Source organism: Alosa alosa, chromosome 7 (assembly GCF_017589495.1).
Source record: "Alosa alosa isolate M-15738 ecotype Scorff River chromosome 7, AALO_Geno_1.1, whole genome shotgun sequence".
Classification (NCBI taxonomy): domain Eukaryota; kingdom Metazoa; phylum Chordata; class Actinopteri; order Clupeiformes; family Clupeidae; genus Alosa; species Alosa alosa.
Window position 1 is genome coordinate 9,366,672 of NC_063195.1, and position 16,424 is coordinate 9,383,095.

A 16,424-nucleotide genomic window follows, 5' to 3' on the forward strand; every position below is an offset into this window, starting at 1 on the left:
TTGCTATTTACAACAGCAGCCTGGCAGGCCATCCTATATCATTGAAATATACAGTATAGTCTGGAATCGAACCATTCACCTCGCTTAATCCAAGGGGCGGGCAGAGAATTGTCTTTCAAACTGCCTACGCATGCAATAGGCCAGCTTTACGACCATATCCGCGATCCGGGTCGGCAAAACAGCAAATACATCCTTCTTCGAAAGGAATGACTTAAGTGCATTGTGTTGCTCAACTTTCAAAGAAAAGCACAAGTCCAACTCCTCTAAAGTTGACGCCAACGCCGATTCAAACAACCACTCTTCGTTCACGATAGCCACCTTCCTTGTTGTTCACCGTCGCAGGACTGTCGTTATCCTGTTAAGCCCGCCTTAAGACTCTCTAACAAAATAGAGCGCTGTGATTGGATGACGTCCACGGCGTCAGCCAATAGAAATCCCTATGGTTTGATACTAGACGTACAGGCTGAGCAAATTAATTTGCCGGTGCTAGGATGCGTCTAGATTTCTAGGCTAGCAGAGTATAGAAAATATAAGGAATTACCATGGAAGGAATTACCATTGCATGTAAATGCAAAAATGCATAAAACATTGTATTTGTGAAAAAGGCATATTTTGAATTATCTACAGTATGATTATTCAGATTACATCCTACAGTATTCTTGAAAACCACTTAGATGTTAGCTTAGAACATATGATCGTCAGTACAAATACAATGTAAACTAGATGTACCGCATAGCGGTACAAAATATTACCGCCGCTCAGTCCTGTACATCCGTTCCGCGAAAATAAATCACACTTCAATTTGTCTCCATATTTTACTCCATCCCCCACTCTTGAAACTTTTGTGTATGCTTGTTTGGCATGCCTGAGTGTGTGTGTGCGGCTGCACAGAAAGTAGCCTACTGGTGCTGAAAAGGTGAATAGATTGTAGAATAGCCAAAGAAGATGTAGCATTGTTATAAAACCTTTAAAATCTCTAAACAATCACAAGTAGGGTAGTTCATCACAGTTCATCCATTGCAACTGGATTGATGAAAGGTCACTTACACCTGTAGGCTACATTGTATTTGGGAAAAGCAAAAGGTATCAGCATAATGTTATTTATTTATTTATTTATTTATTTATTTATTTTGTATGTATTTATAAACAAAAACATCTCTGTCAGTTCCATGCCGTTTTCAACAGCTATCAAAAACAAAGGTCATTTTTGGATGGATGGATTTTTTGTGAATGTTTCTTCTTCTACATAAGATTTTAGTCATCTTTAGTTCATGTAATACTTTATTGTCAATGCACAAATTAAGTAACAGTAATCTGAAACGTTATTGTTAATGCACAAATTGAGTAACAGTAGTCTGAAACGAAATGCTGTTTTACATCTAACCAGTGGTGCAAATAACTGACATGTCCAAATGGGCCTTGATGAAATGCGTCGCTAGACTGTTCATACACATTTTAACGGGCCAAAGTTGAAGAGCTTTTGTCCGTTATTGTTCGTGCAAATATAGGCTGATTCATGTTCCCTTGCATTGTGTAACTGAGGTCCATGGCTAGTCTGGCTTTCATCAGACCAAGCTCAATCTTTTAAGAAATCAAAAAATAAATAGCGGGCAGATCGGCTGGGTTCACCCAGCCTAGTCCATAGGCACCCGATATTGTTTAATTTTCCGATTGAGATATACACGCTCTGGCTATTCTAAATGCAAAAATGCATCAGGGAGCTATGACAAAACGGTAACTAACAAACTAGATCCTAATAGAAAGCTGTTAGCTTCCCTAAGCTACAGGTAGGATTATAAGGTAGGCCTATTTACAACATAAATTGTCAATAGGCTATGCTGGCGACACAAATAAAATTTCCTTTGAAACCAATGGCTTCACTTACAGTATCAAGCCGGACTTAAACTGCCATATCGCGGGCGAAAAGTTGTAATAACATTCACGCAGCTCCATGAGTCAAGGAAAGCCTTGAATGAAGTAGCCACTTCTAAATGGGACCCACTACACAGTAGCTTAAGGTGTGTTGCTAAAGCAGCCATAATGAAATGAAGGTGTCATTGTTTGGATACTTCACACACACATGCTTTTAATTTCACACACTACAACTACCAAGCTGGAATCAAAGCACATCGATTCCCCTCACACCCTGCACGACTTAAAACAAAATAAACAGGCATCTCAGTCTCACGCATGTATAGGCAAAACTGTATCAGACCGGGTTAATAACGTTGGTAAATCTTCCATTGCACAGAATGATTTTTGTAGCACGTGCAATAAATGACAGTCGAAAGATACAAACAGTGCTGCTATCAATTTGCTTGGTATAATCGCATTTATAGTTTTCTACAAATGCAATCAATCAAATGGGCCTCCATCACTCAACCAACGCTTAACGGTAACATTACCTAGGTCCTTATTGATATTACAAGATTAACGCATCTGCAGTAAAACCAAGCATGTCCGATAAACATCCTCAGATTTATTTCGGCTTCAAGAAGAAATGGGAATTACACTTCATGTGAACATCGTCCTATATCCTTATTAGATGTTCGCTGCGGTAAATTACAGTCCTTGTAGGAAGCGTCCATTCCCCAGGGACGAAATGAAAAATTTCCGTAAAAGTCTAGTGGGGCTACATACCCACCAAAGTTCGGTGTCCCGGGTATCAATGACCAAAAATTCATGAAGTAGATGACGGGAAAAATTCTTGAATTGTGTGCATGTGTGCGTGTACAAGTTTATGTTTATGTGTGTGGGTGTGTGTGTGTGTGTGTATAATGCGTGCTTGTGTGTTTGCCTGCGTATGTGTGTTTGTGCATGTGCATGCATGCGTACATATGTCTACTGTGTGAGTATGTGTCATAATGATGATTACTGTAAATGTATGTGTGTGCGTGTGTATCTGTTTATGCACATGTGTGCACATGGAATGGGTTAACATGACCCCTGGAGGCAAACATACGGAAAAAATGTGTCATCCGAGGCCCTACAGTTCTCAAGATATTCACAGAGAACTGTGTCTGCCCTACCCTCCTTTCGGGGGGTCCAGTCCAGCGGGGGGGCTACAGATCAAAACGAAAAATGACGGTTCCATGCTATCCATGTGGGGGTACATGCCCACCAAGTTTTGTGTACCCCGGTCTTTCAGTGTCCCGGGAATCCTTGTTGGTGTACGTCACTAAATGTACACATAAATTATTTTATTGTAAGGCCCCCCATGAACTTGGCATGCATTCGGAGGGTGTCATAATGATCCTACACTTTTAATTTCGTGCAGTTTTGACCTTGTCAGCCAGAGATATTGTGATGAAAACACCTAATTTTTTTGCTTTTTAATTTTTAACTAGGTGGCGCTATACATGAAATAAGTGGTAATGGGATGGGTTGACATGCCCCCTTAAGACCAACATACATAAAAAATGTGGACCTCCTAGGCCCTACGGTTCTCGAGATATTCACAGAAAACTGTCTCCGGCCACCTACAGTTGCTTTGCTGCGCGTCGGTCATAATTCAATTTTCATATCCTAGGATGAGTTGGATTTAATTGTGTTAGAATGATATCAGTCGCCCAATAGATGGCGCTCCAACAGCTTGATTTAGGAAGTATAAATAAAAGCAGAGCTGAGACTGCGTGTCCGTCTATATTGTTCCTTCACAAAATTAATTAGAAGGAGGGGTTATGAAGGAAGGAAGGAAGGAAGGAAGGAAGGATAATAATAATAATAATATCATAATAATAAGGGTAATCGCCTAAAATGTTTTGATTAGGCTGTCCATAGGCTTCTAAAAGTTTAGCGACTACGTCACTCGTACGTGAAGGACCCAAGTAGCCATGCTGAAATGTTGATGGTTGACAGAAATTTTCATTCAGTGTCGTTTATGGGTGAACCGCAGACGCTTGACGGCTTTCAAGAATAAATAGTCTTTGATGTGATTTTACCAAAGCATAACGTTACCAGCTATGGCGGATGTGAAGGTGAAAAAGGAATCTACGGATCCAGTGGACATTGAGAACAGGTCAGATATCACTTACGGCCCGAATTGTTTAGATAGCTTGCCACAAGTCAGGCTAAGGCTAGCCAACCAGTTAGCTAAACATTTTCTGAACGTAGACGTGTTTGCAAGGACACATATCCAGCAATATCGTGTTTTGAATGACTATAATCCTTAGAGTTTGTGAGTTGAGTGAATTATGGACGTATTGCCAAACGCTTTACGTTGATGTAATGCTAGCTCGTTTGCTAAGATGCAGTCAGGTGTTTTTAGGTAGAAATCGCTCAATATTCACGGGGAGAAGATACGTCTTTATGCCCCATTACGCGTTTATTAGATTAACTGCCAAATTAACGTTACACTCAAAAGTCAGCGTCTCACTTTTGGATGCTCGGTCAGGTTATGTTTACGATTATATGTAACTGCAATTCCTAACATGAGTCATGTGTCTTTTGGACCCATTGAAAAATATTTCTGTTGATCGTTGATATATACGTATCTGTATCGTATGTCCTGTATCCTATTGTTGTTCATAAGGATTAAGGAGTTGTGTGCACAGTTCCCGCACGGAATTACAGACCTGGTGATCCAGAATGACATGCCGCACGTGGAGCCTCAGCAGCGGGCCATGGCCATCAACAGGTTGCTGTCGGTGGTAAGGATCCTTACGTTTAGTTTAGGTTAACTTTAAAAGCCATGGCAATGTCCTGATAAGTAGGTCATACTAGGTATGTGCCTAGATGTCCATGTTGAGCAGAAAGGCCGAACGTGTTCAGTGTTGTGTTCGTTTATCTTAACATTGCTTCTACTGATTCATGCTGTCTGCTGGTTTCCAAGGTATTCTGTAACAGCAACACATATGTTTCAAAGCTGATGACTTTGGTCTGATCCGATTTCTGACGTGCTAGAGGTAATCATATTGCTATATATATGTGTGTGTCTGTGTGTTTATATGTTTACAGGGTCAGCTGGACCTCCTGAGGAACAGTAACGGTCTCCTCTATAGAATGAAAGACAACCAGTCGACAAGGTGAAAAAAATACTATTCTCAGATCTAAAGCCAACACACAACCCTCAGGTCTCGACCCAACAAATAATCCTCAGGTCTAGAGCCAACCATCTATTACAGCCATGCATGTCAACGTTGGGCTTTGGACTTATGTTTGAGACGGAGTGTTGAAATGTGGGGTATTTACAGGAAATTATTAGAATGGGAAAATGTTAAAATACATGGGGGAAAAAGCGGATAAATAATGGAAGGTTGACTGTTATGGCTAGAGCCTGGCCCCACTGCCTAATGGCTGATGTCCTCTCTCTACAGCAAGATGAAGGGCTCAGATAACCAGGAGAAGCTGGTCTATCAGGTCATAGAAGATGCCGGAAACAAAGGTTGCTAAACCTGTTTGTTTGTTTGTTGGTGTTTGTTTTACTGCACATACCCAATTTGTCAAATGCTTACTTTTTTTTGTTTTGTGGATACTACACACACACACACAACCCTTGAGAGTCAATGTGTATGTTGCGTCACATTTGGGGTCTGGAGACAGAAAAACATTGGTCCTAAAAAAAAATGCAGAAAAATGGTGGGCCTAATAGACAAGTCATGGCAAATTCATTTCGCAGACACCTTTTATCCAAAGCGTCTTACAGCAATTAGTTAGCATTAGTTAACAGTGTGTTGGGATGTTCTATTAGTAACGTTCTACTCGTATCTTTATGTACCGTTAGTAACACTCTAACAAAGGTTGCTAAACCTAGTTGTTTGTTTGTTTGTTTGTGTTTGTTTTACTGCACATACCCAATTCGTCAAATGCTTACTCTTTTTGTTTTGTGGATACTACACACACACACAACCCTTGAGAGTCAATGGGTGTGTTCCAAACGGGAGACAGCTGCCTACTGCCTCCCTCCCTACATAGAGAGCTGTCTCACTAGACATGACTTTGGATTAAATGCATCTTTTAAAAATGAGCGTAGCACTCTAGAATCTTTGGTTAACACTACGGTATGACGTTAGCAAAGGCCTGACGTTAAACTAAATTAGCTTACGTAAGCTAGCAGGCTAACGGTATAAATTAGTTTTACGGCCGGCAGATATATCAGACCAGACGCTATTAATGGTTACAACAATGGCATAATCAGATAGTAAATTGTTTATTTCTAATCTGTAATCTGCAAATCTAAGCAAAATTTGATCACACAAATGACATTTTAAACAGATTCAGCAGCCATTACCGATGTCATCCGCCATGTTTGTTTACCTTTCACAGCTGTTTCAGACGTTGCCGCAAGGGATTATGGGTAGGAGGCAGCATGAAGTGTGCATCGATGCTGCCTTCAAAAATGACCGTTATTTGGGAATTCTAAGATATCTTAAAAGGCAGCAGAATTTGTTTTTTCGGTTTCGAACCGCACTTGCTGCCTTGCTCCCCAGTTAGATATCTTAAAAGGCAGCAACTTTACCCGTTTCGAACACACCCAATGTGTATGTTGAGTCACATTTGGGATGTTCTATTAGTAACGTTCTACTCGTATTGTTATGTTCCGTTAGTAACACTCTAATCATTTCGTCATGTTCACGGTCCTCGGTGCCAGGCATCTGGAGCAGAGACATCCGGTTCAAGAGCAACCTCCCTCTCACCGAGATCAACAAGATCCTCAAGAACCTGGAGAGCAAGAAGCTCATCAAGGCTGTCAAATCTGTCGCTGTAAGTTAATACAGCTGATTGTGTGGGTGTGTGGCGCAGGCCTCCAAGAAGGTGTGTGTGTGTACATGCTGTATATAACGTGTGGGTGTGTGTGTGGCAGGCATCCAAGAAGAAGGTGTACATGCTGTATAACCTGCAGCCGGACCGTTCGGTGACGGGTGGGGCCTGGTACAGTGACCAGGACTTTGAGTCAGAGTTTGTGGAGGTTCTGAACCAACAATGCTTCAAGTTCCTGCAGAGCAAGGTGAGAAGGACACACACACACACACACACACACACACACCTGCAGAGCAAGGTTCGAGATATTGAAGTGTGTGTGTCTGACTGACTGACTGACTGTGTGTGTGCAAGTGAGTGATTTATTTCTTGCAATATTGCAATATCCTTCTCTCCCTGGGTCGGGTTATAGGTATAATGTGTGTGTGTGTGTGTGTGTGTGTGTGTGTGTGTGTGTTTAGGCGGAAGCGGCTAGAGACAGTAAGCAGTCTCCGATGGTCCAGAGGAACAGCTCCTTCGCCACATCCCACGAGGTCTGGAAGTACATCTCAGAGCTGGGCATCAGCAAGGCAAGAACACACACACACACACACACTAGAAGTACATCTCAAAGCTGGGCATCAAGAAGGCCAGATTACACACTTACACACAAACTCGCACATTAACACACTCACACATTAACACACACACTAACTCCCACTCACACTCACTCACACAAACACGCATGCTCTCACACGCACGCACACAGACTCACATGAACACACACTCACACACAAGTGTGACAATACCCTCTTCTCCTCTCTTCTCCTCTCCTCTCCTCTCTTCTCCTCTCTTCTCCTCTCTTCTCCTCTCCTTTCCTCTCTTCTCCTATCTTCTCCTCTCCTTTCCTCTCTTCTCCTCTCCTTTCCTCTCTTCTCCTCTCCTCTCTTGTCCTCTCCTTTCCTCTCCTCTCTCCTCCTCTCCTCCTATCTTCTCATCTCTCTTCTCCTCTCTCCTCCTCTCATCTCCTCCTCTCTTATCATCTCTCTTCTCCTCTCTTATCATCTCTCTTCTCCTCTCTCCTCTCCTCTCTTCTCCTCTCTCCTCTCCTCTCTTCTCCTCTCTCCTCCTCTCTTCTCCTCCTCTCCTCTCCTTTCCTTTCCTCCTCTCCTCTCCTCTCCTCTCTCCTCTCTTCAGGTGGACCTGTCCATGGAGGACATTGAGACGATCCTGAACACGCTGATCTTCGACGGGAAAGTGGAGATGACCATCATCGCTGCCAAGGAGGGCACCGTGGGCAGCGTGGACGGCCAGATGAAGCTCTACCGCGGAGTCAACCCCATCATCCAGCCCACCGGCCTCGTCAAGACGCCCTGCGGACTCTGTCCGGTACGTGTGTGTGTGAGTGGGTTTGTGTGTGTGTGAGTGTGATATAACCCCATCATCCAGCCTACACGCCTTGTCTAGACGCCCTGCGGACTTTGTCCAGTACACATGACTCTGTGGGTGTCTGTGTGTGTGTGTCAGGTAACCCCATTGCAGTCCATGTGTATGTGTGTGTGTACCCTGTGATAAATGCTAATCCAGAGAACTATAAAAGTCCATTCTGGTTGATACAATGAATTGAGATATATATAATATAATATAATATAATTATTATTATTTATTTTTGTTATTATTATTGATTTATTTTCTTAATTTAAAAGTATTAGAAATAAAGAGAAAACATCATGGACCACCTAACTAAAGGACTTTGGTTTTCCTCTAACTAAATCCGTTTTGATGACTTAATTGTTTCGTATCCCAGTTTTGAACTGTAAACTGACGCAGTGTTGCAGGAGTTGGTTCAATATTACAAACACCTCATCTATATGATATTTTACCACATGTACTCGCGGACCACTAGGGATAGCTTGCAGACCACACTTTGAGAAACACTGTTATAGCCAATTACAGCATTCAAGCTTAAGTGAATTTTAGACTTTGCGTATGTGTATTGAGACCCATGTCGAACTCAACGAGGGAGGAAAGGCTTATGAAAGAGGCGTGTTTAGGTTTCGGTATGAGCAGGCTACAATGGTGCGGCGCTGAGGCATTGCTGAAGGATATCATCCGGAACTGCTCAGCAGGCCTCTTTCACATTATTAGCCAACCAAGTATATTTTAAAATGTAGTGATGTAATATTGATCATTAGCCACCTTTTTTTTTTTTTTCCATGTTTTTTTTTTTTTTTTTAAACCAATTACACCACTTACATGCTGCTAGGAAACTAGTTGATCGCAGCTTGTTACTAGCAAAATTGGCTAATTTCCTCGTTAAGACATCTAAGCTCACGTGGTTGAGAGCTGTCATCTTGAGCCCTGTGTGCACTAAATGGTTGTTTGGTTGCTTATATTGAACCTTTCCCAATTGATTTGACAGTAGGCTACTTTAGGGTGTAAACACAAACACACTAAGGGAGTAAACACAAACACACACAGGATGTCCACAGGGTCTTGAGGCTGATGGGGTTACCCTGTGTTTGTGTGTACTCCCTGTGTGTGTGTTTGTGTGTACTTCCTGTTTGTGTGTACTCCCTGTGTGTGTGTGTTTGTGTGTACTCCCTGTGTGTGTGTTTGTGTGTACTTCCTGTGTGTGTGTGTGTGTGTGTGTGTGTGTGTGTGTGTGTTTGTGTGTACTTCCTGTGTGTGTGTGTTTGTGTGTACTCCCTGTGTGTGTGTTTGTGTGTACTCCCTGTGTTTGTGTGTACTTCCTGTGTGTGTGTGTGTGTTTGTGTGTACACCTGTGCAACTGGTGAACATGGTGTATTCCATTTTGAGGTGTGTGATGAACAAAACAACGTAATCTAATAATCAGAAGGTTGCCAGCTGAAGGTTGCCAGTTGAAGGTTCCCTGTGGTGATGTAATAATGATCATTAGCCACCTATATGAATGGTAGTTAATGTCAATTGACCTGTCGCTAAGCTCCGCCCCCCATTGTTACCGTGTGAACTCGGACAAACAAACCAGACTTGATTAGAAATACATTGTGGACAATGGCAGCTGACAGTATATGAAAGTAGGCTTTGAGGACGTTTTGGTCGATAAAGGACTTGCTTTCCTCCAGAAGCTATCAAAAGGGACTTAATTATGCTATGGAGGGGGTGTATTCAAAACTTTAGAATACATACAAGGTGACAAGCAGTTGTGGCGAGTAGCCGTGCAAATCACCGTGCAAAAACCACTGACGTTAATGCTAGCTAGCTAGCTAGTGGAAGATTGATACTAAGATATGTTAGGTTACGTTAATATTTGATGTAGTAAGAATATAGTAGTTGGTTAATGAGCATTTTCATCTTGGGATTTAACAGGGAACCTGTGCCCATGTTGTTGGCTTAGTAGCCTACATTACGTCGAGCTGATGCAAACGCGTCCTGCAAACGCGACGAGAGCTGTTGCAAACGCGACGAGACGTCCTGTAGGCTACAGTAGGCTACTGTTGATGAAAATATACCCCGTTTTATAGCCTCTCGGAGTACCGGCCATCAGTATTACACATCCCCCATGTAAAACGTTTGACCATGGTTATCAGTCAGGGGTTTTTGAGTTAATAAACTCCATAAATAACCATTAATTTGTCATTTTATGCCTCCTCCCTGTTGTTTCCTATGGAGTTGTCCGAGCTGATGTCCGAGTCCCGTTGAGGCTGGACTGTCATTGGCTCATCAGCGTTCTAAGGGTGGCGCTTAGCAACAGGTCAATTCTTGATCTCAACAGTATAATTCTGGAATGAAAAAAAAAAAAAAATCTCAAAGGGTTAATTTTCTGTTGTTTTCCAGGTGTTTGATGATTGTCACGAGGGAGGAGAAATCTCGCCGTCAAACTGCATCTACATGTCTGAATGGCTGGACTTTTGACCAAATATCTTCCAGCATTTCCCCTAGTCCCTCCCCTTCCTGTATTTTCTCTGTGGAGAAAGAACTTGAGTTTCCTTTGCTGTATTTTTTTTGTTTGATTGTTTGATGACAAACATATGAAACGAACACTTCAATGCATCAGTGGGGATCTTTTATTTAAACTGACCTACACTTGAACCTCAAATGCCTTATAGCAACATACCAACACAAACTAAGAAAATAACTAAATAATGAAAAAGAAAACACAAAAATAGAAATTCAGCCTTTCCAGTGGCTATTTTCAGTTGAATTGTTCATAAGACGACCCATCAGATGGTAGCAGCTGTCCCTACCCGATCAGAGTCAGAGTTCTATAACCAGATCAGAGTTGAGGGTCTGTGACCAGATCACAGTTGGGGGTCTGTAATCAGAGGAGGCTTGATTTGTTTGATGTGATGTCTGAATAATTTGTCATCACTGTGGGGTCAAAAGTTCATGTCCAGTTAGTCCAGGACCAAGGACCGGGATCAATGCTAAGGATCTGCTCTGATCTTGGTCGTAGTGAACATTAACAGGACAGATTTTTAAGGAGTTTCTGTTTTAGTTCACCAGTTCTTGTTTCCACAAGTGCTGTGTCATGAACTTGAGCGTGGTGCTCAGTGGTTGGAGCCGACTTGGAAAGTTAGCATTTTAGAACTTGAGCTTGCACTCACACAGACATTTAAACTATAAATCTGCTTGTTGAAGCACTCGCACAGAAATCTTAAATTATAAACCTGCTAGTAGAAGCTCACACATAAATCTAAACTGTCAACCTGCTTTTTGAAGCACTCACACAGAAATGTGATCCAGAAATGGAAGCCAGATGATTCAATGCTGTGGGATTTTCTCCCATTGGACTTCACCATGGACATGTTTTGAGACGTGAATATCATTTTGTGTCCTGTGAATCTGGTGTTGATGGAGAGAGAAATAGGAGAACACCGGGCACATTTTTGAGAAGACTGTTAGATGTGGAAGATAAAACCAGGGTCGGGTGACACATGGAAACTTACTCAGAAGATTTCTTTTTTTTTCTACTGGCATCAAGATAAGAGGTGGTGGGTTTCTGCGGTGCCAACACTGCCCTCATTTCAGCTTGATTTTGGCAAATCACTGTTTTTGACTGCTGGTGGAAAATGTCTAAAGAATAAATATGACAAATGATTGCTGAGGTGAAAACAGTTTGATTACCGGTAGTGTGTTTTATGCAGCCAAAGCTGACATTGGCACAAATGGAATAGAAACACTTCATTAAACTCTCCATCAACATCCATAGCAACCAAGATGATTACCCTAGCAACCATCATAGCAACCACTTTATTTGTCATAGCAAGCACATGTGCCACATGTGCCTTAGCAACACTTTGGCAACCATCTCAATTCTCTAGCAACAACCACTATGTCAACCTAGCAATAGAGAAAAATAACAATCACATATATGCAGCTTGAACACATTCCAGTATAAGAACATCTTTGTTAAATAAATATATTTCCATCTGTTAAATACACATATTTCCATGTATTTTTCAAAATATTTCAACATATAAGAAAATATTTGCCTCTTTCACTTACATGCATGCACGCCTCCTCAAAACACATTAACATTCCATGCAGAAGCACAAGCTACATAGAGTAAATAAAGACCTGGGGCCTATTGCACAAAACTAGGATAAGGGATTAAGCCGGGATATCTTGGTTATCCTGGCTCAATTTATCTGTGATCCAGTTGCACAAAAGCGGGATGGGGGCAGCAGGATATGTTATGGTATAAGTTACCATGGCGATTTATTCTGTGGAGCTAGCCTGCTCCAGACCAGGCTAAATTCCAGGATCTATTTAATCTCATCCCTTATCTCAGTCAGCAGTCACCACAAACAGAAACCAATAGTTATTCCACTGCCCACTACACATTGTTATCACATATACCTAGACCCACTGTCATTATTTAAACGTTTGTGATCATTAATTAACTCTTACATACTCACCATTCCTGACCTGTCATGCGACAATATGACATCACGGGAGTGCCTAACCATTTCCCGCGTGGTGGTCGCGGCTCTAGCTGCAATATTCTCCTAAACAGAGGTGTTGCTGTTGTGAAAAGGCTATCGCTACCTACTTCACACCGTAGAAGAAGCAATGAAGCCGCTAGTTGCCATGGAGAATCTGTGATCGGTGGCGGGGTCTATTTGAGGGAGCCGTGAGCGCGCACTTATCCAGGATAGGTTTCACCTGGCTTGATGAATCCGTGTCTGCTCATCCTGGCTTGGTCTTTGTGCAACCAATTAAGCCTGTACGCTCTTGTTTTAGATTCATTGAGCGCAGCTCAGTAACTTATCCCGGATGTCTTAATTCTGCTTTTGTGCAATAGGCCCCTGGATTCTGACATGTACGGGGTTAGTTCGTAACGCAAACATGGCAGTCGTCTACACATATTCCCCCCCTTCCACCGCCAAAAGTTGACATGTGAATACATTGTGCCAATCCTGTGGTATGTTCTGAATACATCGTGCCAGTCGTGTTGTGATCTCGCTGCTGGAGCGAGGTTGGTGTGTCCTGATTTGTGGAGCATTGTGCAAGTGCAGTTTTACCCGAAATGGATGCCCGATAAGTGCCCAAAACACGTTGCAATATGGCTGCGGAGTGGAGGGACTTGCCTAAAAGGACTTTGCCTATAGCCTCTCATCCACTGAGACAAGGTTGTTGAGCTGAAGTGCTCCTTCAGTGGCAGGCTGATCTACCCCAACAGTTCCACTCAGAGACATAAAAGGTATTTTTTTTACCAGCAGCCATCGGACTCTAAAAGCTCTCCACTCTGTCATTATGTAAATCTGATATTTTATTTATTCTTATTTCATTGTCCTGGTGGTGTGTACGGTTCCCTTCCCAAAATGTCCCTCGGGATAAATAAAGTATTTATTATCTTTAAGAGCGCCTCTAGAGGAGAACCATAGATATTAGAAAGCTAGATGCTGCATTGTCGTCGAGTTATTTATTAAGTGGCAGACGTGACCAAGGTCGCCATATTGCTGGGGGCCAACACCTTACTGTCTATGAACAACACTTGCCGGCAATCAGAGACACCTGTCGGATTTCCAATCAGAGACACATGTTTCTCTATTGGCCTCCAGTGATTGTTGCCCCCACCATAATATACAGATGTTCTGGAGCCCAATGCAGTATCTAGCTTTTTAATATCTAAGGGGAGAACTGCAAACTGTAAAGGCATGCCTGTGTAGAGAGTACTGAAGAGTGTCCCTAGTGGCAAGCAGGGAAACTGCAAAGGCATGCCTGTGTAGAGAGTGTTGAAGAGTGCCTCTAGTGGCAAACGGAAACTGCAAAGGCATGCCAGTGTAGAGAGAGCTGAAGAGTGTCCCTAGTGGCAAACAGGGAAACTGCAAAGGCATGCCAGTGTAGAGAGTGCTTACAAGTGCCCCTAGTGGCAAACAGGGAAACTGCAAAGACCAGCAGCATTAACATGGCACGTGTTGAAGACCATGGAGAGGCTAGTTGTCAGCCATTTTCTTTTTTATATACATTGTTGGTAACCAATTAGAAAAGCTCTGCAAAGTCAACAGTCTATCTCATCTCTAATTCATACAAATGACACACAAACTACAAATGGCCTTTATTTTGAAACAAAGACAAATGAAAGACATGATCATCGCAGATGAAATATTGTATATCCGGTGCTATGATGGTGTTTATGTATGTTTACATTACATTTATTAGTTTTAACACAAATGCTATATAATCTCAATCACCATAATCATCATGTTCTATTTCACATACTGTACATCTCTCCCTGTCTACACATCAGGTCCACCACACACTGTGTGTGACACACACACACACACACACACACACACACACTGACCCCCAGTAAGTTCTTTTCCTTCACATTTTGATTTGGAGGACGGAATAGGACACAAGAAAGGAAGGAATGGATGGAGGTTTGACCAGTAAGAGAAATGAGAAGAAGCTGTGGTGTTTACTGACAGTGACTTTCCAGAACCAGCTTATGGCAAAGATAGCAAGACGCAACTGTTAACTGTAGTAATTAGTTATAGTGGAATAAATTCACATTTACTGTTGTGTTGTCACAAACGCCTCATCAAAGTACACTAACATACACATGCACACATGTACATGCTTATACACAGAAACACAAGGCATACGACACATGCCATATAGACACTGTATGGACAGTTAGAGGGATGACCAATAGAGAGGAAAAGTGTGACCTGGAACACGTTTATTTTCATTCATGCAGTACATGCTGTATAACTATACCTAGAGGAGAAATGAATGAATGGAGAGGAAATAATCAACATTCTTGACAAGATCAGTTGTTTTGCTGTTGATAGTATCAACACAACTTAATGATACAGAACAAGTCCGGCCAGGACATGACAAGAGAATAAAACTCAACTGTAAGCTCCTTTGTTTACTAAATATGAGTTGTTTGCACTATACAATTTATCTTGAGGTTTGGAGGTATCTGTATATAACATTTGTATGTAATGTTTGTATGGAGTCCTATTTGTGGCACTATTTATAGCAGTTTAATGTAGGAGCAGAATGGTGATCTCAGTGCCCATTTCCAACCGTTGATCCATGTATTCGGCCCAGAGTTGAATATTTGCCAAGTTATGGTTTGCTGAATATGGTATTGAATAAAAATGTTAGCTTCTTTTGACCACTACTTTTGAAAACTGGTTGAACAAGTAAATATCTAAACACTTATGAACTGAAAGCATTTCCTGTTAGTTATTTTCCACCTGCATCCCCTAGCCCACATCCCTACTCGTTTGGTTGGCCACCTCGGTCACTTACATGCACACCTCCTCAAAACACACTAACATACCATGCACAAACACAGAAACACAAGATACATAGAGTAAACGAATGCCCTACATACACTTACATTAATTTAGAGGGAAGTCCAAGAGAGAGGAAGAGTGAGACCTGAATTCTGACATCGGTGTTATTTTCATTCATGCAGTACATGCTGAATAACTATACCTAGAGGAGAAATTAATGAATGGAGAGGAAATAATTAACATTCATGACAAGATCAATTGTTTTGCTGTTGATAGTATCAACACAACTTCACCTCCTGATACAGAACAAGTCCGGCCAGTTCTCTCCAGGGAGCGTCTGAAACTCAAGGACAGGACAAGAGAATAAAACTCAACTGTAAGCTCCTTTGTTTACTAAATATGAGTTGTATGCACTATACAATTTCTCTTGATGTTTGGAGGTGTCTGTATGTAGCATTTGTATGTAATGTTTGTATGGAGTCCTATTTGTGGCCCTATTAATACCAGTTTAAGTAAGAGCAGAATGACGATCTCAGTGCCCCTTTTATGGTATATTAAGGTGTTTACTCTGCCTGAAGAAGCTTGCACATAGAGTAAAAAAACTTGTTTGCAAAGACTTGAGTGTGCGGATTTTTCTTTACTTTTCATGGTATATTAAGGAAAAATTGTGGTTCAGACTGAAGAACTGCCCCTCTGACACTGTGATCAGCAGCACCGGAGCGCCACAGGGAACTGTGCTCTCTCCAGTCCTGTTCACCCTGTACACATCTGACTTCTGCTACAACACCGAGTCATGCCACATGCAGAAGTTTTCTGATGATATACTGCAATTGTGGGGTGTATCAGGGATGAGCAAGAGGAGGAGTACAGGAGCCTGGTGGAGGACTTTGTGCAGTGGTACAAACTCAATCATCTTTAACTCAACACTTCAAAGACCAAGGAGATGGTGGTGGATTTCCGCAGGTCTAAGCCCACTCTGCTACCAGTCTCCATTGATGGGGTCAA

At 42.0% G+C, this 16,424-nt stretch overlaps 1 protein-coding gene across 1 annotated transcript; it reads left to right on the forward strand.

The window, feature by feature from the left end:
* The first annotated feature begins 3,816 nt into the window (after positions 1-3,816).
* On the forward strand, positions 3,817-11,777 carry polr3f (polymerase (RNA) III (DNA directed) polypeptide F). Its single transcript, XM_048248016.1, has 9 exons — positions 3,817-4,018; positions 4,532-4,649; positions 4,957-5,024; positions 5,316-5,383; positions 6,590-6,702; positions 6,803-6,946; positions 7,161-7,268; positions 7,876-8,067; positions 10,498-11,777. The coding sequence occupies exons 1-9, from the start codon at positions 3,963-3,965 to the stop codon at positions 10,573-10,575; spliced, it is 945 nt and encodes a 314-aa protein (XP_048103973.1). The 5' UTR covers positions 3,817-3,962; the 3' UTR covers positions 10,576-11,777.
* The last annotated feature ends 4,647 nt before the right edge of the window (positions 11,778-16,424 follow it).